The sequence below is a fragment of the Moschus berezovskii genome, chromosome 16 (assembly GCF_049115385.1).
Source record: "Moschus berezovskii isolate FMDL1 chromosome 16, NW_MosBer_1.0, whole genome shotgun sequence".
Lineage (NCBI taxonomy): Eukaryota > Metazoa > Chordata > Mammalia > Artiodactyla > Moschidae > Moschus > Moschus berezovskii.
The window spans coordinates 79,421,749-79,446,322 of NC_142475.1; the positions used below are offsets into that span (position 1 = coordinate 79,421,749).

The 24,574-nt window shown below is 38.3% G+C and overlaps 1 protein-coding gene across 4 annotated transcripts in view; it reads right to left on the reverse strand.

Moving 5' to 3' along the window:
* SNTG1 (syntrophin gamma 1) overlaps positions 1–24,574 on the reverse strand; it is a 150,228-nt gene that overhangs the window by 20,365 nt on the left and 105,289 nt on the right. For 2 of the 4 annotated variants that reach the window (XM_055432488.2, XM_088844620.1), the window contains exons 12-16: positions 15,465–15,581; positions 14,199–14,270; positions 11,052–11,204; positions 5,798–5,890; positions 2,524–2,634 (exon numbers count right to left, since the gene is read on the reverse strand). In XM_055432488.2, coding sequence (XP_055288463.1) covers positions 2,524–2,634; positions 5,798–5,890; positions 11,052–11,204; positions 14,199–14,270; positions 15,465–15,581 — 546 coding nt within the window. Of the gene's footprint in view, positions 1–2,523; positions 2,635–5,797; positions 5,891–8,787; positions 8,887–11,051; positions 11,205–14,198; positions 14,271–15,464; positions 15,582–24,574 lie in introns of all 4 variants that reach the window. The other 2 variants (XM_088844619.1, XM_088844621.1) reach the window with 2 other exon arrangements.

A 24,574-nucleotide genomic window follows, 5' to 3' on the forward strand; every position in this document is an offset into this window, starting at 1 on the left:
AGTACCTGGTGGCTCAGATGTCAAAGAATCTGCCTGCAATGCAAGACACCTGGGTTTGATCCCTGGGTTGGGAAGAACCTGGAGGAGGGCATGGCAACCCACTCCAGTGTTCTTATCTGGGGAATCCTATGGACAGAGGAGTCTGGCAGGTTATAGTCTATGGGGTCACAAAGAGTCGGACACGAAACATTCAACAAATAGCTTCTGAAACTAATTCTTATTAAATGAATTTATGAAGTATTATGTAAAACATGCTAACCATAAAAAGTAGCATTTTGAAGCTGCTGCTGCTAAGTCGGTTCAGTTGTGTTCAACTCTGTGCGACCCCATAGACGGCAGCCCACCAAGCTCTCCCGTCCCTGGGATTCTCCAGGCAAGAACACTGGAGTGGGTTGCCATTTCCTTCTCCAATGCATGAAAGTGAAAAGTGAAAGTGAAGTCGCTCAGTCGTGTCCAACTCTCAGTGACCCCTTGGACTGCAGCCTACCAGGCTCCTCCGTCCATGGGATTCTCCAGGCAAGAGTACTGGAGTGGGGTGCCATTGCCTTCTCCTTTTCGAAGCTGGCAGACAACTAATAAATAGAATAGTTAAGGAAGCAGTAGGTATGTGAGCTACATTAACGAAGTCTAAATACAGTAGTTAGTAGTCATTTCACTGCATTTGTCTTTTTTGCTTCATGTTGTGGACTAAGGATTTGTTAGCACATTAAAAATATCAAATGAGGAGTTTATCAAATCAAACATATTAACTAGTGGCTGACATTCCACGTTTGCCTGAAGAACACAGAACTGACAACACTGACACCACTCACCATGTTAAGATGGGTCCTGAGTGTCAAAGTGGGAAATCCGCCAAAAGTTAAACATACATCCTTTTGGAGAGTAGAGATTCACTCTTATAGTGACACCGAGAAGCCATTGGAAGAGCAGTGTGCATGATGACACAGAGCAACGATCCCCCCACGGCAGCCGGGAGCACGGAGCGGGGGTGCGCACAGGCAGGTCTACGTTTAGGAACCAGGCGAGGCGGGTGAGGACGTGGGAGTCAGGAGGGAGAGGGTGATGGTACCCAGGCCTCCGTCCACACCGACTGGAGACAGATGTGGGAAACAGCTGGACAGAAGCTGGCAGCGAGGAGTCGCTCCACAGCCCCCTCACAGCGCCCAGGAGCAGGTGCTGAGGGGAGTCTAGGGACAAGCATAGGGGAGGGGTGGCACTCTGATAGGGCCAGAGCCAAGCAGACTGAGAGAGGAGTCCAGACAAAAACAGGAACAGCCACGAGAAGGAAGCTGTCTTTTAAAAGGAGAGCGAGAGCCTCTGGTCTGCACAGAGCAGGGCTGCAGGAGCCCGGACGGGAGTCCGGAAGGGTCTGTCCTTTGAAGGCTCTGAATGTCAGCCAAACCTCCCCCGGACTTAATAAGTACGGGATGTAACTGAATTATGGTGATGTTTAAGTCAGAGTTGAAAATTTATATCTGAGTTTTCATTTCCATAGAATTCATTTTTCACTTTGGTATTCATTATTTATTCTCTGTTCCCCTCTGAAATAATATATTTATAACTCATTCTAACCCAAAGACTGTTGGTGTGAATTTCACAGTAGGGCAAAGGAAGTCCTTCAGATTTTGAATATCCACATAAACATAAAAGTAGTGAATCTTTCTGATATTTTTCAGAATACTGAAAGTCTGCATGGACAGGATAACATACAAAAACATGAATTGATTTAAAAAATATTTTTTAGGAATTGGTACTCATATCCAAAGGTTTCCCAGGTGGTGCTAGTAGCAAAGAACCCGCCTGTCAATGCAGGAGGTATAAGAGGAGTGGATTTGATCCCTGGGTTGGGAAGCTCCGCTGGAGGAGGGAATGGCAATCTATTCCAGTATTCTTGCCTGGAGAATCCCATGGACAGAGCAGCCTGGCCAGCTGCAGTCCATGAGATCACAAAGAGGACACGACTGAGTGACTGAGCACACATATACACTCATTCATTCCAAAGAGGGAATAAATAGTGATAGAATCAGAGTGTCTTTTATAAATTGTATGTAGAATGTGAAACCACCAAGAAAATGTTTCAGTTCCCAGAATATTATTTTAGTGTGACAGAAATACAGTTCACAAAAATTAAAACTAAGAAATGAAACATTGTGTGTAATTTATTCTCAAGTATGCATTTCAGTGAAAATTTGCCATTAAAATTTTAAAGTGAATCTGTTTTTTCGGTTATGAGAGTTGCTGCTGCTGCTGCTAAGTCACTTCAGTCGTGTCCGACTCTGTGTGACCCCATAGACGGCAGCCCACCAGGCTCCCCCGTCCCTGGGATTCTCCAGGCAAGAACACTGGAGTGGGTTGCCATTTCCTTCTCCAATGTGTGAAAGTGTAAGTGAAGTTGCTCAGTCGTGTCCGACCCTTAGCGACCCCATGGACTGCAAGTTAAACAAAAAATATGTGTGTTTTTGCACTTACGGGTCTCCTAAATTTTCTCCCCTCTGTCTCTTAATGGCATGAATGCAGTTTTACCTTTGCTTCAATCTGTTTAGTATCTGGATTCTGAAATAAAAATTTGATTTTGCTCTTGCCGTCATCGGAGGAACCTTTCAGCTGAGAAAACTTATACCTCCAAAGTACCGCCTAACGAGAAAAGAAAAAATAGGTGAATCAGTGCAGCTCATCTCTGTATTCAAATGGAAAGACTATTCTTTTAACTGGTAAAAGTAATCATACTAAGTTAGTTCTATATATCCCAGCATTAAAAAGTAAACTAAAATATGTTTATCAAAGGCTATAATTTAGTAATCAGTATATCCTTAATTCCCCAAAGCAACATTGGTTTCCATGAAATATTCATTCCATGAATAATATATATGTGAATAAGTTAATTTGAATGTCTCATTTTACATAGCCGTGAAATAAAAGCCATGCCAGGGAATCAGCAAAAACACCTATCATCCTTTTCTTTGTTTTTCTTCCATAATAGCAACAAGGTGATTTTCAACTGATTACTCCACAGAACTTCCTCTTGAAGCACAAGCTTACAACCAGACCCACATCTTTGTCAAGATGAAAGGACACCCGCGTGATACAAGGAAGCATCTGAGAAACATCATTCATCTGGCAATGGTGGGAGAGGGGACAAAGAGGCAGGGGACTCTCCGAAGGCCACAGTCCCAGACCTGTCCCGTTCATGAGACTGCAGGTGTCTTGAGAGGAAGGAGGGTATCCTTTTCTGTGTGACTTGTGTCTCTCAACTGTCAAGGAACAGAATCGATGCATAAAAAGAGTGTGTAATAAACACAAGGAGAAGGCAGGCCTGGCCAATGCTGCAGGAACCCAAATGAGAAGGATGCCTGCATTGGTCAGGGTGCACCCTCCAGATTTATTTAGGGGGAGTTGTTGAGGAAGAGGCCCAGGCACAGGACACAGGTTCCTTTTGATAATGGAGAGAGGAATGCAGGGGAATCAGAACGAGATGGACAACAAGCACTAGGGTGGACCCACAGTGCTCAGGGGCTCAGGATGCATCCTGAGGAAGCCAGGTATGTATCTGAGCTGGAGTCAACAGAACAGAAACTCACCAGCATCGGGCCAGGGGCCCAAGACTGGATGAAACTTCCTGATCAAACGTTTTAATTTATTTTCCTATAATGTCTGTATGTATCAGTATTTCCATCAAATAAATGGAACCTTTACAGAGGTTTAAACAGATGATCACTTTGACAGTTTATTTGGACTCTCTTAAAAGAAAAGGGGAAAAAAAACCCCAAATAAACAAACAAACAAATCTTTCTAAAATGTAGACCTTGTGGGTTCTTTTGCAATAGCTTCAAGTCATGGAACTCTTCGCTATGACCTATCCATCTTGTGTGGCCCTGCATGGCATGGCTTATAGCTTCTCTGAGTTCCGCAAATCCCCACATCATGACAAGGGACACTGATTACACAGAGTACTTACTGTAATCATATTTATGTCAGTTTTGGAATAATCAAGATACACATGGGAAAAGAGGCTCTTGCATGTTTCCACCTGCTGCTGGATGTAGTGTGCTGTTATTCATAACATTCTAATCTTATTTTGAGTAACTTCACATGCTGTCAGCATAATAAAGACTGGCAGAAAATTGTGGTTTTGCTGGTATAAATTTCTTGGATCCTTGGGGGCTTGTTTTTGTGTTGTTTATTGTTGGTTGTTGCTTTTTTTCTGGCAACGAGATGAAATTCAGCCGCATTTATGACTCATATTAGCAATTCTCTGTAGAAGTCAGCCCTTTGCCAGTGATTTCTCTGTAGCATATGCGCACACCTTTGCCAGCTTAATGGAGAGCAACGGCTCTGGGGAGAACGTGAAATGAGTTTACTGAGATGGCTATATCTAAGTCAATATACCTGACAACGTAATAAGCCACCACTGCTTTATTCTCCTCCAGGTTGTCTGAAGGCTGCTCCACTGACAGAGACTAAGCACTTTATTAAATAACCGCTAAATTAACACATGAGCCCTAAGACATTTTATTTTTGAGGCAGTGCTATTCTTCAATTTGACTAATTTGATTTCTAAGCTTAGCTATGAACTTTATTACTACAAGTCAATCATTTTCCTTTTTTTTCCCCCTAAGTATGGTTTAAAAATCCTGCAATTCAAAGAAATCTTTATTCCTAGAAATTGACTCATATGTAAAGGCGTTCATTAAATTAGCAACATATAACAAGTTACCTTGGGATGAGTGGTCTTTCTGTGCTGAATTGAACTGATCTAGTTACAGCTTCCAGGCTGCCTTGAACTCCCTTTGCTGAGGACCAGTGAGCCTCCATCTTATAATTCTAACATACTACCTGTGCTGTGTGCTTAGTCACTCAGTCTTATCCGACTCCTTGCATTCCCATGGACTGTAGTCACCAGGCTCCTCTGTCTAAGTGATTTCTCCAGGCAAGAATACTAGAGTGGGTTGCCATACCCTCCTCCAAGGGATCTTCCCAAACCAGGGATCAAACCCAGGTCTCCCGCATTGCAGGTGGATTCTTTACCATCTGAGCCACCAGGGAAGCCCACACTACCTATAAAACTAAAAAAAAAAACATTTCCCCACTTTTGATATTGGAGATGTGGACACAGAAAAATAGTAAAAGAACACTTTGCTTAAAAATAATTGTTCTGAAAGAATAAAATTTCCCTTCACTGTGGGGTCATACCTTTAGTAAAAGAGAATATATGTATGTGTTATGCTTAGTCGCTCAGTCGTGCCTGACTCTTTGCAACCCTATGGTCTGTAGCCTGCCAGGCTCCTCTGTTCATGGGGATTCTCCAGGCAAGAACACTGGAGTGGGTTTCTGTGCCCTTCTCCAGGGGATCTTCCCAACCCAGGGATTGAACTCAGATCTCCCATATTGCAGGCAGATTCTTTACTATCTGAGCCTCCCAGGGAAGCCCATCTATATATAACACATAGATACAGATGTATATATGGGACTTCCCTGATGGCTCAGACAGTGAAGAATCTGACTGCAATGCAGGAGACTCGGGTTCCGTCCCTGTGTTGGGAAGATCCCCTGGAGAAGGGAATGGCTACCCACTCCAGTATAAACACTTTATATAGTTATAATGTTTTATGGCAAAACATTTGTTTAATTAACAGTCAAACTTCTGTTTTTCTCTAAGCAGACTGAGGCATAATTTATCTCCGATTAACAAAGTTTGACACCAGATCACCAGGCAGCCTGGTGACAGTAGTTGGAAGCAGTTTCAGTTGTTCTCAGCGCATGACACCTGCCTCACGCTCAAGCTAATGGGGTACCCTACCTTGGTCGCAGCGTCGAAGCAGATGAAGCCAGTGCTGAAGTCAATCGTGAGCCCCATCAGGTGACCCTCCAGCACACATGCATATGTCTTGCACTGGACAGAACAGAGAACTGTTACTTTCACGGGACTGACCCAACATCAGGGTGAAGAGCCCACATTCATCAGACTGTGTCATACTGCCTGTGACAAGTTCGTTATATGATTAATAACACAACAGCTGACTTTACTTCAGCAATAGCTATAGAAGAAAGCCGCTCTGACTGACATTCTGATGTTAACAGGGCATGAGCTGAGTGGTTGTGGATCTGCCTGGGGATGCGGGGTTCAGTTTCCCATCCTACCTCAGGTGACCTTGTCTTGACCTTGTGCCACTTTGATGCCCTTCACTCTCTTGGCAGTAAAACTATACACATATTTGTGGGTGTAGGCAAGATGACATTAAATCATTATATTCTGTAGCTAAATATCACTGCATTTTTATTAAACTAAAAGTGAGTTATTTTAAAGTTATTGTCACTTTCTCAATATTATTAGAGAGAGCTTTCAGGCACACAAACATATTTACTAACCAGGTCAAGAACACCATGACCTTAAGAGTCTCTGTATGTTCATTGATTGGTACAAGTTACGTCTTGAAGACATTTACCCTTGCCTATTATTTGTGTAAACTTATTGATTCTTCTAAATCAATAATTAACGATTGCTCACACTAAGATCAAACTAAATTATAATTTTACTTATATAAATATTTTGGGAAGACTAGTAAAATATAGATGCTGAGATACAAAGAATAACAGATAAGAAATTTAAACTTGGGGATTATATGAAATGATTTATGTTTATGTTATAGGCCGGTTTTGCTACTGCTGCTGCTTAATTGCAAACTGGAGTGGGATATTCAAATCATGAAAAATACTTGTAATTAACAAACAAAAGGGAAAGAGATCGAGAGAAAGAAAGAGAGAAACCTCTACCAACCCTTATATCCTATTTGTGTTTATAATACTAGATATGAAAGTATCGATACATTAAGTGAGCCTCATTCTGACCATTGTTTTGTTGAGTTGCTAAGTTGTGTCCAACTCTTTCCTGACCAATAGACTGCAGCATGTCAGACTCCTCTGTCCAACTATAACAATGGCCAAATGTATCAAGTTGCCTCCACCAGACAGGTATATTCATGTGCTTAAGCCCAGTTTACATAGGAAAGTTATGACCATGTGAAATTATTCATTTGGAGTTCAATTTTTCAAAAAAGCAGATTAAAAAGCAAAATTAATGGGCCTTATAAGTTGATTTTGGGGCTTCCCGGGTGGCTCAGTGGTAAAGAATCCACTTGCAATGCTGGAGACACAGAAGACATGGGTTAGAGGTTGAATTTCTGGATGGGGAAGATGCCCTGGAGGAGGCAATGGCAACTCACTCCAGTATTCTTGCCTGGAGAATCCCATGGACAGAGAAGCCTGGTGGGCTACAGTCCATGGGGTTGGAAAGAGTCAGAAATGACTCAACACACATGCAAGCTGATTTTGGGGTGTACATGAGTGCCTTCCATACTTGCATCCAACCATTGTCACTTTATTAAAACTACTATCAAATTTAAGGAACATTGACCCCACGGACTGTGGGTCCTCTGTCCATGGAACTTTCCAGGCAAGAATATAACAGTAGGTTGCCATCCCCTTCTCCAGAGACTATATATTTGTTATATATTATGTATGATCATTATATGTAATATAATTATGATATAATATATAATGATTATATATTAATCTGCACAATTTTATATACTATTACATAACATTTGAAGATACATCAAAAATAAAATTATTTTTAATATGCCCTTTTGGATGACAGCTAAATGTCTATAGTAGATAAAAACACAATGAAAGTCTGAAATAAATAACTTCAAGAGAAATCAATTTTTGAATGTTATACACTTCACTGAAAGCCTTATTTTAAAAAGGCTGTATTAATTCATATTAGTGTAAAGTAAACAATAATTATCCATCCCTTACCACTATTATTCACTTACTCTGGGGAAATGTTTCAAAAATTGGACAAATAAAGGTACTAAAAATAATAGTAAATTAATTAGGCTTAATTGTGGTACTTTGACTACTAGGGAAATGTAAGTTGTAATCCATATAAATTGTCATATTTTGATTAATATAAAAATGTTAATTTTTGATGTTCATTACATTTTCTACTGTCATCCTGGGAAGTATGGTTAAATTTTAAGATGTTAATTTAAATGACAATTAGGATGTTTAGAAATATCTCCAATTATCTATTAAATAAATATATAGATATTTGCATTAATACTAAGTACATTCAGTTCAGTTCAGTTCAGTTGCTCAGTCGTGTCCGACTCTTTGCGACCCCATGAATCACAGCATGCAAGGCCTCCCTGTCCATCACCAACTCCCAGAGTTCACTCAAACTCATGTCCTTCGAGTCGGTGATGCCATCCAGCCATCTCATTCTCTGTCGTCCCCGTCTCCTCCTGCCCCCAATCCCTCCCAGCATCAGACTCTTTTCCATGAATCAACTCATCGCATGAGGTGGCCAAAGTATTGGAGTTTCAGCTTTAGCATCAGTCCTTCCAATGAACACCCAGGATTGATCTCCTTTAGAATGGACTGGTTGGATCTCCTTGCAGTCCAAGGGACTCTCAAGAGCCTTCTCCAACACCACAGTTCAAAAGCATCAATTCTTTGGCGATCAGCTTTCTTCACAGTCCAACTCTCACATCCATACATGACCACGGGAAAAACCATAGCCTTGACTAGGCGGACCTTGGTTGGCAAAGTAATGTCTCTGCTTTTTAATATGCTATCTAGGTTGGTCATAACTTTAGCAATCAGAAAATATTTAAATAGATGAAGGAATAGATTAGAAGGTAGAAAATGTTAAAATGCAGTCCTCTTAATGAAAACTGATATCAAAATAAAAATATTTTATTAGTTCTTAATAATTCATCAACTCACTGGACATGCGTTTGAATAAATTCCAGGAGATGTGAAGGCCAGGGTAGCCTGGTGTGCTGCAGTCCGTGGGATCACAGGGAGTCGGACATGACTGAGTGACTGAACAACAACAAAATGCCTATTTCACAATGGGACATGTGTCTCCTCTATTTATTTATCAACTTTAGTTGAATAAATAAACTAGGGAATACGAGTCAAACACATAAACTCTTCATGGAAATATTTTTACATGCTTGAATTTTGAAAATAACAGATCCACAGTAATCAGTCGTTGATTATTTCTGGTGAAGCACACAAGGGGAAGTTATAAAATACATAAAACAATGAAAAGCTCAAAAGACATTAAATATTTTACTTTCACTTATATATGCATCTTAAACTCCAATTGTGAATATGTAAGGTGCCAGTCAAAAAAATTCATTTCTCAGGACATCAACTTATAGAATGTGAGGTCCAGAGTTTAAAAAAATTGTAAAATAGAATGAAACAACACAATTTTATCTCTATCTCATTTCTAAACATTAGGAGACTTGAAAATCTTAAATTGAAACCAGCAAGTAGAAATTGCTGTATATTTGTTTCCAAGTGAAGTGCAATATTCCAGGGAAATGATAATAAGGAAAACCTAAAACGATCAAAATAAGTAACAAAAATGTCAACTCCTATACAGCTTCATACAATGCTTTAAAATAGTCTTAAGGGGTTGATACTTAAAATATTAATAAAATAATATTTAAGATATTTCTCATCTTTCCACTTTTGATAAGAAAAATCGATTTACTAAACTGAGGTTCTATGCAACTAGATCATTGAAACAACATGTCTTATTTACTTTAACATTTTTAGATACATGCATATCAGCAAAGTATTAGAAAATGTTAATTGAGCAATGAAAAAATGATAAATGAGTCTTCTCCTTGTCTCTTTCCCTGATTGTCATGTCACAGTGTTGTGACTTGATGGATTGAATACAAAAATTTGTAGTCAGAAAAAAATTAATACACGTCACAAATCAGTTCAATGTAATTGGAAAAGTATGCGTCCAGGTCCACTGTTACAGACAACTATCCCTAGATAATAATGATCTGTTGTTGCCATCAGATATTTCACATATAAGAAATAAAGTTTAATAAACACCTGCTGATTACTTCTGAGTACAAAATGCACTGACTTCAGTCGGTAGAGAAATAAAATACTCCCAGAAACCTACAACTCAGTGTGAGGAAAACAAGTACAGATCACTCAACTCATGCAGAGTGTGGACAGACCTAAGGAAAAAGACAAAAAGAGATACTGCATTCTGGAGGGGGCGGGGGGCCAGCTTGAATAGGACCAATTAGGAGGAACAGTGGTGGGCACATGGCAGGGCAGACTGGAAGTCAGGAAAATCATCCTCCATGGTGTGACCTCTGAGAAAGCTTCAAATCCACCTGTGTGGTTTTGGAGGGTAGTGATGAAGACAAGGCTTTCCAGCAAGAAAGAGACTTGTGAGTGAATAAAGTCATTCCGGCTGGAAATTAAGTGGTTATGATTGGAGACCAGGAAATGACTTTGCAAACAATTAATTAAAGTAAGAACATTTCTGTTTTAGATGTCATGTATGGATGTCAGAGTTTGGCCATAAAGAAGGCTGAGCACCAAAGAATTGATGCTTTTGAACTGTGGTGTTGGAGAAGACTCTTCAGAGTCTCTTGGACTGCAACGAGATCCAGTCCATCCTAAAGGAGATCAGTCCTGAGCATTCATTGGCAGAACTGATACTGAACCTGAAGCTCCAATACTTTGGGCACCTAATGTGAAGAGCCAACTCATTAGAAAAGATCCTGATGCTGGGAAAGATTGAAGGAAGGAGGAGAAGGGGACGACAGAGAATGAGATGGACAGATGGCATCACCAACTCAGCGGACATGAGTTTGATCAAGCTCCAAGGAGATGGTGATGGACAGGGAAGCCTGGCGTGCTGCAATCCATGGGGATGCAAAGAGTCAGACACAACTGACTGACTGAACAACAGCAGCGAAATTCTAATTAAATTTAGAAATGTGTTTTAAATGAGTGTTAGAAAATAGGCTAGAAAGATCAAATTATAGAAAAATTAAAATGCTTTCAGAGTCGTGTTGCACTTCATTTAAACAATGGCCAGAGACTGAAGATTTGAGCCTCACAGAACTGGATTTTCATGTTCGCTTGAATTTAAATCAGAACTCTAGGGAGGGATCATGCATCCTGGGGGTCACAGGTCCTCAGCTTTCACAGACCCTCACCTGTATTCGCTCTACCTCCAGGAAAGTCGCTGTTTGGAAGGCTCGTTCCCACTGGGCAAGGTCAGAGTCCAGCTCCACTGAGAAGTACAGGTCCTCCCCAGACTCGGACTGCACGGTGAAGCAGTGTCTCCGCCGGTCCAGCAGGTCACTGTCCTGATGGAAACTTGGAGTTATTCAGACTGGCACATACTTGACCTACTGACCCAGTCACCCCTGGGTCAGTGTTGACCACTGTGTGGTGGAGATGCTGCAACAAGGATTCTACCCTCTGAAATCACTAATTCTTCATTACAATGATCACAGAGGACAATTTCCAGTCCTCAAAGTCCATAACTGACACATTTCCTTTCTGAACTGACACTGAAGAATTTCTGGCTTCAACTCTTCCTAGCAAGAGTAGTTATCAAAGTATTGACTGCATGAGATTCCATTTCTCACTGGACAGGTGGATAACACACAGTGTTCCTTTTTCCTTCCAGAGCTGTGAAGATGATGAGATTAAGCAATACTTATTAATGTAATTTGTAAGTTTAAGGAGATTATAAGCATGGTATCTTTTACTGAGTTGATTTCTATAATCCTTAAACTATCATGGGAATATTCTCCAGCTGAGACATGAATAAACCGAGTCTAACATGTTTCAGAAATTTTACTGCTTTTTAAAAACTACACGTTTACCTTACTTATGTAACTGTAATTTATTAAGTCAAAAGGACTTTGACATGGCAATTTCTTGGTCTTAGTAGAAATTTTCAACTAACATGCTCACACATCTATATGTGCAGCAACTTCAGGGATGTTAAAAGGTGAAAAGAATGCAGCTAAGAACTGATGAAAAATTGTAGAAGAGAGAGTTGAGGAAATGACTCAGCACATTATAAATCTACTTTTGTACATCACAAAATGAAAAAAAAAATTTTGTGTCCTTTTCAGCCAATATGACCAATGTGGGAAAATAGCATGCGTTTTAAATGATATTAACTCAATAATTACAAAACTTCAATTCTTTTGTGCTATGCAGAAATCCATCAAGAGTGGGTGAAAGTAATATACATGAATGCAAGTATATCCATTTTTATAGCTATGGGAGATGACAAGATATTGAAATTACTTTTCTAATAAAATGTCCCTGAATACCTGGTGGAATAATTATTTTCAAAATTATCTAGCCTTTAAATTATTATTCATATATTCACTATCCGAAGGGGTGTGGGGAGGGGGATATCTGACCCCGGCTGACCCTCTGCCTTCCAACCTGCCCTCTGTCACAGCCTGTTTAAGGATCCCCCTGTTTAAATCTAGCCACTCAGCCTGGCTTGCACTCCTTCACTAGCTTAACGTCTCTTAGATTCAGCTGTTGACAGGAAACTTGGAGGAAATTCCTACTTAAAAAGAGGAGAGGTCCAGTAAAGATAGGTAGCCTCATGGACAATGCTGCATACCTTCAAAGGGAGAAATGCTTTATACTTAATGTTTTTAAAAAGTATACAACATATAAACAACATATGATTATCAAAAGAAGCTTTTTTATCTTTGATTTACATTCTTGATTTCTTATTTAGTGTACTTGAATCAGTTTTCATTATTACTTTGATTAATAGCATTTCCCGCCTAAGACATTGTTATGAAGTAAACAGAAGCTTTGCTACAATAAATTAGCATAACTAGCACTAGAAAAGCAAACAAACAAGAGACACATGAAAACAATAATGTTAATTTCTTATCATATTATTCAGGGTTGACTTTCAATACTGCCTATTGAGATTAATGGTTTTAATTAATAGCTATAAGATTCATCTTCAGATTTCTATTCTAATATTCTACTTCAGAGGATAATTACACCATACTAAAAAGAATCATCAAATCCATGCTTTGAAATCCAAAGAATATATGGTTTTTAGGACAAAAATCCATCCAGCAGGGAGAAGTGTACTACTTCTTCCTATAAATGTGGGCATTGTAGGGTCATAAACAGCCAGAATCATGGCTACTTATTTGGCCCTGCCTTTAGGAAATAATCCAAAGTCCCCCCTTTAAATAGTTCCAAAGAATAAGATTCCTACTCTCAGCTTTTAATACTTGGTATGTGAAGATTTTTCTTCAGTCTCCTAATATCCCTTTTTAGAAAATAGAATCTTTTGCAGAAGCAGTAAAAATAAAAATAGTTTATAGGATATAGCCAGATGAAAATAACCTGTTAAGGTCCTGGCTGAAAAACCCTGCCCCCCTCCACAACAGGGCTTCCTGGCTGGCTCAGTGGTAAAGAATCCACCTGCCAATGAATGAGATGGGGGTTCAATCCCTGGGTCAGGAAGATCCCCTGGAGAAGGAAATGCAACCCACTCCAGTAATCTTGCTTGGAGAATCCCATGGACAGAGGAGCAGGTGGGCTACAGTCTGTGGGGCTCACAAGAAATCCAACACAACTGAGAACACACACTTACTCTTTAAAGTATGCAAAAGAGAAGTAACATTAAGCAGACAGCGCTCAGAGTGTGTGGCTGAGTTTCTTTAAGAAATACTATCAACTGCAAAAGTTGACATCATCGTAAAGAAACAACTAACAAAATGGATACAAAAGCTATCTGGAATGTTACAGAATTCTCAGTGACTTCCTATTGCAACAATCCTGTGTACAGCACAGAAGTGTAATTGATTTATGACAGCTGAATGTGCAGCTCCACACTCAGAGAGACAATGTAACCCTGAGACTTAAATATATGTGTGTGTGTCACACACACACCTTTCTTTGCATATACTTTTTTACTTTCTACATTCTCTAATTCCATGTCTTATTCAGATCTTTCTCTTCTGCATTTTACACAGTAAATACAACTCTGGTAATAACTGAAGCTTAAATTCAGACTATCTCCAGTTGACCTTCTGCTTCATCCTCCAAGGACCTGACAAACTTCCGCTTGTGTCCCTCTCCCACGGAGGGACCTTGGAATCTGCTTAAGACTTATCTAAGTCGATGTGCATTTCTCTCCACTCTATCTTTTCTCTTACGTGTCTTTCTTTTCCTTGTCTTTGCCTTGTATTTTCCTTCATATCCAGGCATTGTTTACTTTCATAAACTGCCTGTGAACCCAGGACCCCAAATGGCCAAGCAAAGCCTTTACAATCATCCCCGCTTTTCGGTCCTACCTTCAGGATCTTACACATGATCTCGTAAACGGAAAAAGTTTTCTCTGCTCGGGTCCAGTCCCACGTGGTCACCTTGAAAAGATGAGAAATGAACACATCATGTGTTTTAGAAAGATGGCCCCTACTTTCCTCTATTAATGCACAGTGGTGCCCCCTTGAGGTTCTCACACACAAGCAAGGCAGTCTGAGTGGTGAGGCTTTCCTCACACGGTGTTTCTGTTTCTCCTCCCCCCAGCTTCATACTGTTTCTCTTTCTCTTTCAGCAGGCATTTCATATTATAAGCAACAACTCCCATTGCTCAGTGTCTTGACGTATTTTAAGTAGTGTCTGCATTATCTCTACATAAATCATAAGTGTTGTTTTGAGGGGAGTTCGTTATTTTAATATGGAAAGGCAGATAGTATTTTGTAGTAGACGTAAATGGAAAATACTGTGTCCATGTTTCACTATGTAATAGTCTGTTCTCTGTTTACCACTTGCTACACCCAGAGAATATTGGACATCGTATCAATGCTGGCCTTGCATTTAAGAAAGACATATTTACATCAAGAAGTTTTTATAAGTTCTTAACATTGTGAAGCACTAAACAGCATGTTAAAGCTGTTTCACTTGTTTGTGCTTTAAACATGTATTTGTCTGTCCAGTCTTAAGAAATTATTCAGAATAGGGCCAGTGTAAAAGGTGTAAGCATTTATGATATTCTCTCTGTCTTCTGGGTGATTTGAACTTTATGTGCACATAGATACTAAACATTATAACAAGTCTAACCTGATAATTCCAAGATCCTATATAGTTATTAGACCTGTAAGCAAGTAGTCCAGCATTTAATATTTATAGTTGATAAATATTTATTGAGACTCTACTGTTGTGTAAGGTACATGTTTCCAAAAGCAAGACCTAAGGTGCAACAGGGCCTCATCCAAATTTAATTTGAAGGCTAATGATTAAATATGGGATATTACAGGTTATCGAAAGCACCACTGATTTATTTGACTTAGACCTGTCAAATAATAAACGTACTGAGCCTGGCAAAAATGCCAAAATAGAAATGCATCCTAGGTCTCTCAAGGGCTATAAAGTCAGTGTTTAATGCCAGAACATATATCTTTAGCAAGAAATCTTCAGAAACATTTGGACTATTTTGCATTTTTCCTTGTACCTTATTTTCAAAATATATCACTAAATGCCCTTTGTCATTGTAAAGTTGATGTCACCATGCTGTGATAACATGGGAAAAATAAGGGCTATTGAACAGAAACACTTACTGGAGGTGCCAGAAATTTGTAGAGGCAGGAGCCCCTCAGGGCCAGAAAGGCAGGTGAGTATACACGGTCCTGAAGTGGGTCTTGCTCCCGCGTTTCACACCAGCCCATGTAGACAATCTGCAAGGAAGTGCAATACAACTATCTGTCAACAGAGTCTCATTTCTGGGGGCTTATGTGTATAAAACACCACAAGATGCTTTCATTCTCTTATGAAAGTATCAGATTAACTGATGCAAAAAGTACATTAACCACATTTACTTTCAATAAATGAGTGTGAACCAGTCATCAGATTTTATAATATGTCTCCATCAATGTTTATAAACAATAACCTCCAAGGAACCAATGATTAGGTGGATAACTGATTTCTCAAGAGAAGAAGGATAGCTAGAATATCATGGAACATAAACATCGGGGTATAAGTTAAGGCCAACAATCAGCCTAGAATTCCATACATGGCAAAATTATCTTTTATTCATGATTTAATAAGGCTAACCCAAATTTGGGATGACTTTATGTATCTATTTTTACATTGATGGATTAAGTCTGAAAATTATAGCACCTTTGCACTGCTTTATTTCGACTGATAAATATATTCACAGAAGAGAAATATCTTAACCTATAGTGTATCACAAGTCTAACTTTGTCTAACTCTATGGGGACAAAAAAAATACCTTTCTATTTACAAGTAAGTAGTCCTTAATCTGAGAAACAGTGCAGGGAGATGAACGTATTAAATTTTGCTTTTCCATAGCTCAGAATCACATATAAAATTATTCAGAAGTAGACTGTACGTATCTGTTGTGCTGTGAGTTGCCTTAGCAGCCATTAGGTTGAGATTCTTTTGCTTTAGAAAGTGTGTATGTTTTATTTTATGGTGACAATATATTACATTTAGCTTTGCATATTTGCAGGCTCTGCGCTGGCGGATTCAACTAACTGCGGACTGTAAACATAGGGCGATATTTCACAGTTGTGTGAATTCACAAATGCAGAACCCACAGATGTGGAGAGTGGACTGTGGGACTTGAGAATCCGCAGACTTTGGTTCTGGAGACAGTCCTCCGCAGGAACCAAGGGATGGCAATAAGATCTGGATAATAAAAATAGCTGTTAGACAGGAAGGGGCAAAAATGTTAAACAGACTTGCACTGGACCCTGTTTGCAATATAAAGACAACTTTGTGGGTTTTAGAGACAATTAACACCAGACCCAGTAGACATGGTCCACTCTATTTGCTATCATAAGTAGAGAAAGAGTTGATTTTTATTCCTTCAAAAGCAGATTTAATCCTCAAACAAACAAATGCAATGCTGAGCAGACTATTTAAAACATATGCTAAGATCTTTTATGACAAATATGTGAAACATACTAGATAATGAAATAGAAAAGCACAGAAATGGTATTTTGAAACTTTGGGGAAATTTTACCTGCTTTAAAATGTGATTTAAAGCCTTTCTTTGTTTTCATTTCTTTAACTTAATCATTACTATATAAATTTGCACACTGATCCTTAATTTTGTTCCCTTTTGCTATTTTTAACTTTTATTTGAAGGGGTTCATTCTCCAGTCTTTGAATGAAATTAAGAAAACAGTCTCATTCATAATAGCAACAGAGAATACAAAATACTTAGGAATTAACCAAAGAGGTGGAAGATTTGTATACTGAAAACTGCAAAATTTTAATGAAGGGAATTATAGATATAGATAAATAGTAAGACATCTGTGTCCATAGATCAGAAGAACTAATATTTTAAGAGATTTGTAACATCCAAAATGTCCACCAGTGCAGTGAATCCCAACCAAAATCCCTGTGGTTTCTTTAGGAAATCATCCTAAAGTTCACAGGAAATCATCCTAAAGTCCACAGAAGACCCTGAATAGCCAAATCAATGTTGAATAACAAGAACAAAGCTAGAGGCACTGGATGTTCTTATTTCAAATGTATTGCAAAATAACAGTCATCAAAGGAATAAGATACTAGCAGAAAAACAGATGTAGACCAACGGGACAGGCTAGAACATCCAGAAACAAACTCATGCATACATGGTCTCTGAATCTTTGAGAGAAATGGGGAATGGCTAATCTCTTCAATAAATTGTATTAGGAGAACTTAATATCAACCTGCAAAAGAATGAAATGGGACCTTTATCTCACACTGTATACAAAAATAAATTCAAAATCAATTAGACTTAAATGTAAGACCTGAAACCATTGCAGCTTTAAAACTTATGCATTTCTGTGTAAAATCTCCCAGAGGGGCTGCAACTAAGAAGACAAGAAATGTCACATTTTGGTGAGGGGAGGGTGAATAGAAATATAGAAGCCCATATACTGCTGGCGAGGCTTTGCTCCTTTGCATCTAATATAGACGCACCTTGGTGTGGACACCTGTGCCCCGTCGCACACATGCAAGCATGTTCCTTATGGCATTATTCTCAGTCCCAACCACGTACATGTGGCTTAAAACATTGATAAATCATGAGCCCTCCAATATATGTTATAGACAAACACTGTAGCAAACCGTGATACCATAAAGGAAGACGATACAGCAAGGAAAATTCGTGCACTGTAGTCACATGGAACGATGCAAGTGAATGTCACGGAACACAATGTAAACTGAAAGAAAGCAGATCCACAACTATACTGACACACATTACATACATACATGACCTTGATTCAGATAAACTGCAGGAGTAGTTTGCAATGCATTCCTGGTTGGGGTACAAAGACCTATAGCAAAGCTAGACAATCATTACCCAGTTGTCAGGACAGTAGTTACTTTAGACGAATGTAAACCCAGTGTGAGTGGGGAAGACACACTGGGGACACAGAATCTGAGCTGAACACTCAGAACCCACTCTTCTTGATATAGACTGTGATTACACAGGGCTTTAGCTTTTGAATAATGAAGCTGTACATGTATGTTTTATGAACTTTCTATATATGTATTATATTTTGTGAAACTTTATTTTTAAAATATCACACAATGTATACTATTAATAAAACTGTTAAAACAAATCCATCTTAAAAATAATAGATTTTGTGAACTTTACAGGCAGAAAGTCTTCCAAAATATATGGTAATTTTGTCCTATTATTTTGGGGCTGCTACAATGAGGTAAAACTTTATTTATTATGATTTATATCACCCTAATCATTATATTATTGCTCAATTAAGTCAGAGTATTTCTTTTAATTCAATTTGATAAAACTTACAGTTTCCAAATGTTTATGATTTCGCTACATTAACAAGAGAAAAGAAGAGAATAAAGTGGTGTACACAATCAAGAGATGTAAATAACTGACCTTCCTAAGACCATGTGATTTAGAGTTTACTGTCTCTTTCCTCCTCTATAATTTACAAGAAGCTGAAATATTAAGAATGATATACTGATATTTTTCAAGAATTATCATTTTTTAAAAATTTTATTTATTTATTTTTTATTGACGTATAGTTGACATATAAGTTACAGGTGTATGATATAGTGATTCACAGTTTATAAAGGTTATACTCCATTTACAGTTAATATAAAATATTGGCTATATTCCCTGTTGTATAGTATAGTTTTACAGCCTATTTTACAATAATAGTTTGTGCCTTTTAATCCCTTACCCCATGTCTTTCTTTTTTATTTAAAAAAATTTTAAATTTATTTATTTTAGTTGGAGGCTAATTACTTTACAATAGTGTATTGGTTTTGCCATACATTGACATGAATCTGCCCTGGGTGTACATGTGTTCCCCATCTTGAACCCCCCTCCCACCTCCCTAACCATATCCCCTCTCTGGGTCATCCCAGTGCACCAGCCCCGAGCATCCTGTATCGTGCATCAAACCTGGACTGGCAATTCGTTTCACATATGATAATATACATGTTTCAATGCCATTCTCCCAAATCATTCCACCCTCGCCCTCTACCACAGAGTCCAAAAGACTGTTCTATACATCTGTGTCTCTTTTGCTGTCTTGTATACAGGGTTATCATTACCATCTTTCTAAATTCCATATATATGTGTTAGTATACTGCATTGGTGTTTTTCTTTCTGGCTTACTTCACTCTGTGTAATAGGCTCCAGTTTCATCCACCTCATTAGGACTGATTCAAATGTATTCTTTTTGATGGCTGAGTAATACTCCATTGTGTATATGTACCAAAGCTTTCTTATCCATTTGTCTGCAGATGGACATCTAGGTTGTTTCCATGTCCTGGCTATTATAAACAGTGCTGCGATGAACATTGGAGTACATGTGTCTGTTTCAGTTCTGGTTTCCTCGGTGTGTATGTCCAGGAGTGGGATTGCTGGGTCGTATGGCAGTTCTATTTCCAGTTTTTTGAGGAATCTCCACACTGTTCTCCATAATGGCTGTACTAGTTTGCATTCCCACCAACACTGTAAGAGAGTTCCCTTTTCTCCACACCCTCTCCAGCATTTATTGCTTGTAGAATTTTGGATAGCAGCCATTCTGACTGGCTTGAAATGGTACCTCATTGTGGTTTTGATTTGCATTTATCTGATTATGAGTGATGTTGAGCATCTTTTCATGTGTTTGTTCGCCATCTGTATGTCTTCTTTGGATAGTTCTTTGGCCCATTTTTTGATTGGGTCATTTATTTTTCTGGGATTGAGCTGCAGGAGTTGCTTGTATATGTTTGAGATTAATTCTTTGTCAGTTGCTTCATTTGCTATTATTTTCTCCTATTCTGAAGGCTGTCTTTTCACCTTGCTTATAGTTTCCTTTGCTGTGCAGAAGCTTTTAATTTTAATTAGGTCCCATTTGTTTATTTTTGCTTTTATTTCCAATATTCTGGGAGGTGGGTCATGGAGGATCAGACAAGCAAAAGCTGAGAGAATTCAGCACCACCAAACCAGCTCTCCAACAAATGCTAAAGGACCTTCTCTAGACAGGAAACACAGAAAGAGTGTATAAACTCGAATCCAAAACAATAAATTAAATGGCAATGGGATCATACTTATCAATAATTATCTTAAATGTAAATGGGTTGAATGCCCCAACCAAAAGACAAAGATGGTTGAATGGATACAAAAACAATACCCCTATATATGTTGTCTACAAGAGACCCACCTCAAAACGAGGGACACATACAGACTGAAAGTGAAGGGCTGGAAAAAGATATTCCACACAAATAGAGACCAAAGGAAAGCAGGAGTAGCAATACTCATATCAGATAAAATAGACTTTAAAACAAAGGCTGTGAAGAGAGACAAAGAAGGACATTACATAATGATCAAAGGATCAATCCAAGAAGAAGATATAACAATTATAAATATATATGCACTCAACATAGGAGCACCGAAATATGTAAGACAATTACTAACAAGTATGAAAGGGTAAATTAACAGTAACATATAATAGTGGGAGACTTTAATACCCCACTCACAACTATGGATAGATCAACTAAACAGAAAATCAACAAGGAAACACAAATGTTAATGATACAGTAGACGAGTTAGACCTAATAGATATCTATAGGACATTTCACCCCAAAACAATGAATTTCACCTTTTTCTCAAGCACACACGGAACATTCTTCAGGACAGATCACATCCTGGGCCATAAATCTAGCCTTGGTAAATTCAAAAAAATTGAAATCACTCCAAGCATCTTTTCTGACCACAATGCAGTAAGACTAGATCTCAATTACAGGAGAAAAACTATTAAAAATTCCAACATATGGAGGCTGAACAACACACTGCTGAATAACGAACAAATCATAGAAGAAATAAAAAAAGAAATCAAAATATGCATAGAAATGAATGAAAATGAAAACACAACAACCTAAAACCTGTGGGACACTATAAAAGCAGTGCTAAGGGGAAGGTTCAGAGCAATACAGGCATACCTCAAGAAACAAGAAAAAAGCCAACTAAATAACCTAACTCTACACCTAAAGCAACTAGAAAAGGAAGAAATGAAGAACCCCAGGGTGAGTGGAAGGAAAGAAATCGTAAAAATTAGGGCAGAAATAAATGCAAAAGAAACAAAAGAGACCATAGCAAAAATCAACAAAAGCAAAAGCTGGTTCTTTGAGAGGGTAAATAAAATTGACAAACCACTAGCCAGACTCATCAAGAAACAAAGGGAGAAAAACCAAATCAATAAAATTAAAAATGAAAATGGAGCGATCACAACAGACAACACAGAAATACAAAGGATCATAAGAGACTACTATCAGCAATTAAATGCCAATAAAATGGACAACTTGAAAGAAATGGACAAATTCTTAGAAAAGTACAACTTTTCAAAACTGAACCAGGAAGAAATGGAAAATCTTAGCAGACCCATTACAAGCAAGGAAATTGAAACTGTAATCAGAAATCTTCAGCAAACAAAAGCCCAGGTCCAGACGGCTTCACAGCTGAATTCTACCAAAAATTTAGTGGGATAGCTAACACCTATCCTACTCAAACTCTTCCAGAAAATTGCAGAGGAAGGTAAACTTCCAAACTCATTCTATGAGGCCACCATCACCCGAGTACCAAAACCTGACAAAGATGCCACAAAAAAAGAAAACTACATGCCAATACCACTGATGAACATAGATGCAAAAATCCTTAACAAAATTCTAGCAATCAGAATCCAACAACACATTAAAAAGATCATACATCATGACCAAGTGGGCTTTATCCCAGGGATGCAAGGATTCTCCAATATCTGCAAATCAATCAATGTAATACACTACATTAATAAAATGAAAAATAAAAACCATATGATTATCTCAATAGATGCAGAAAAAGCCTTTGACAAAATTCAACATCCATTTATGATCAAAACCCTCCAAAAGGCAGGAATAGAAGGAACATTCTGCAACATAAAAAAGCTATATATGACAAACCCACAGCAAACAGCCTCAATGGTGAAAAATTGAAAGCATTTCCCCTAAAGTCAGGAACAAGACAAGGGTGCCCCCTCTCACCACGACTATTCAACTTAGTTTTGGAAGTTTTGGCCACAGCAATCAGAACAGAAAAAGACATAAAAGGAATCTAAACTGGAAAAGAAGAAGTAAAACTCTCACTGTTTGCCGATGACATGATCCTCTACACAGAAAACCTAAAGACTCTACCAGAAAATTACTAGAGCTAATCAATGAATATAGTAAAGTTGCAGGATACAAAATTAACACACAGAAATCCCTTGCATTCCTATACACTAACAATGAGAAAACAGAAAGAGAAATTAAGGAAACAATTCCACTCACCGTTGCAACGGAAAGAATAAAATTCTTAGGAATATATCTACCTAAAGAAACAAAAGACCTATATTTAGAAAACTATAAAACACTGGTGAAAGAAATCAGAGAGGACACTAATAGATGGAGAAATACACCGTGTACATGGATTGGAAGAATAAATATTGTGAAAGTGAGTATATTACTCAAACTAATTTATAGGTTCAATGCAATCCCTATCAAGCTACCAATGGTATTTTTCACAGAGCTAGAACAAATAATTTCACAATTTGTATGGAAATACAAAAAACCTTGAATAGCCAAAGCAATCTTGAGAAAGAAGAATGGAACTGGGGGAATCAGCCTGCCGGACTTCAGGATCTACTACAAAGCCACAGTCATCAAGACAGTATGGTACTGGTATAAAGAAAGATCAATGGAATAAAATAGAAAGCCCAGAGATAAATTCACGCACCTATCGACACCTTATCTTTGACAAAGGAGGCAATAATATTCAGTGGAGAAAAGACAATCTCTTTAACAAGTGGTGCTGGGAAAACTGGTCAACCACTTGTAAAAGAATGAAACTAGAACACTCCCTAACACCATACACAAAAATAAACTCAAAATGGATTAAAGATCTATATGTAAGACCAGAAACTATAAAACTCCTAGAGGAGACTATAGGCAAAACACTCTCTGACATAAATCACAGCAAGAATTATCATTAAATACAATTTTAAAAAATCTGAACTGATTGTAGCTTTGAGGAATGAGCTGAAGATGTAACTAATAAAAATGGGATTATCGGATCTGAAAGGGATATTTCTTCATATTTGTTCTCCAGGCCAAAGATTGACCTTATTACTTTCTGTGCCAAGGAAAAGGGCTTTTCTCAGTTTGGCAGAAAGGTCAGAAAGCAGTTTCTGTTTCTCATCATTAACCTGATTCGTGGGAATAATTACATGGTTGAGGAGACATAATGCATTTTCAGTAAATTCATCCTACACTTGTCACACCAAATAATAACTCTAAAGAAAAACTGTGTCACTTAACCTTATTTTAAAAGAAATAGATGAGCAATACAAGTATAAGGATATTTCAAACAGAATACTTTAGAAATAAGTAGAATTAAAGGGAAATAGTTTTTTATATAAACAAAATGACAAATGAACTGCCAACCATATATCATACAATTTCCAGATAAACATTTTGAAGACTTGCCTATTTTTCAGCTTTATTTAGGCATAAATTGACACAAAAACTGTAAAATATTACAGTGATTTGCTGTGCACATCTACTGTGAAACGATTCTTCCCATCTAGTTGATCAACACATCTATCATCTCACATATTTATTTATATATAAATATATATTATAATATCCCATTCAATTCAGTCACTCAGACACGTCCAACTCTGCGACCCATGGACTGCAGCATGCCAGGCTTCCCCATCCATTATCAACTCCCGGAGCTTGCTCAAACTCACATCCATTGAGTCAGTGATGCCATCCAACCATCTCATCCTCTGTCATCCCCTTCTCCTTCTGCTTTCAATCTTTCCCAATGTCACGGTCTTTTCCAAGGAGTCAGTTCTTCACATCAGGTGGCCAAAGTATTGGAGTTTCAGCTTCAACATCAGTCCTTCCAATGAACACCCAGGATTGATCTCCTTTAGAATGGACTGGTTGGATCTCCTTGCAGTCCAAGGGACTCTCAAGAGTCTTCTCCAACATCACAGTTCAAAAGCATGAATTCTTTGGTGATCAGCTTTCTTCACAGTCCAACTCTCACATCCAAACATGACCACTGGAAAAACCATAGTTTTGGCCAGATGGACCTTTGTTGGCAAAGCAATGTCTTTGCTTTTTAATATGCTGTCTATGTTTGTCATAGCTTTTCTTCCAAGGAGCAAGC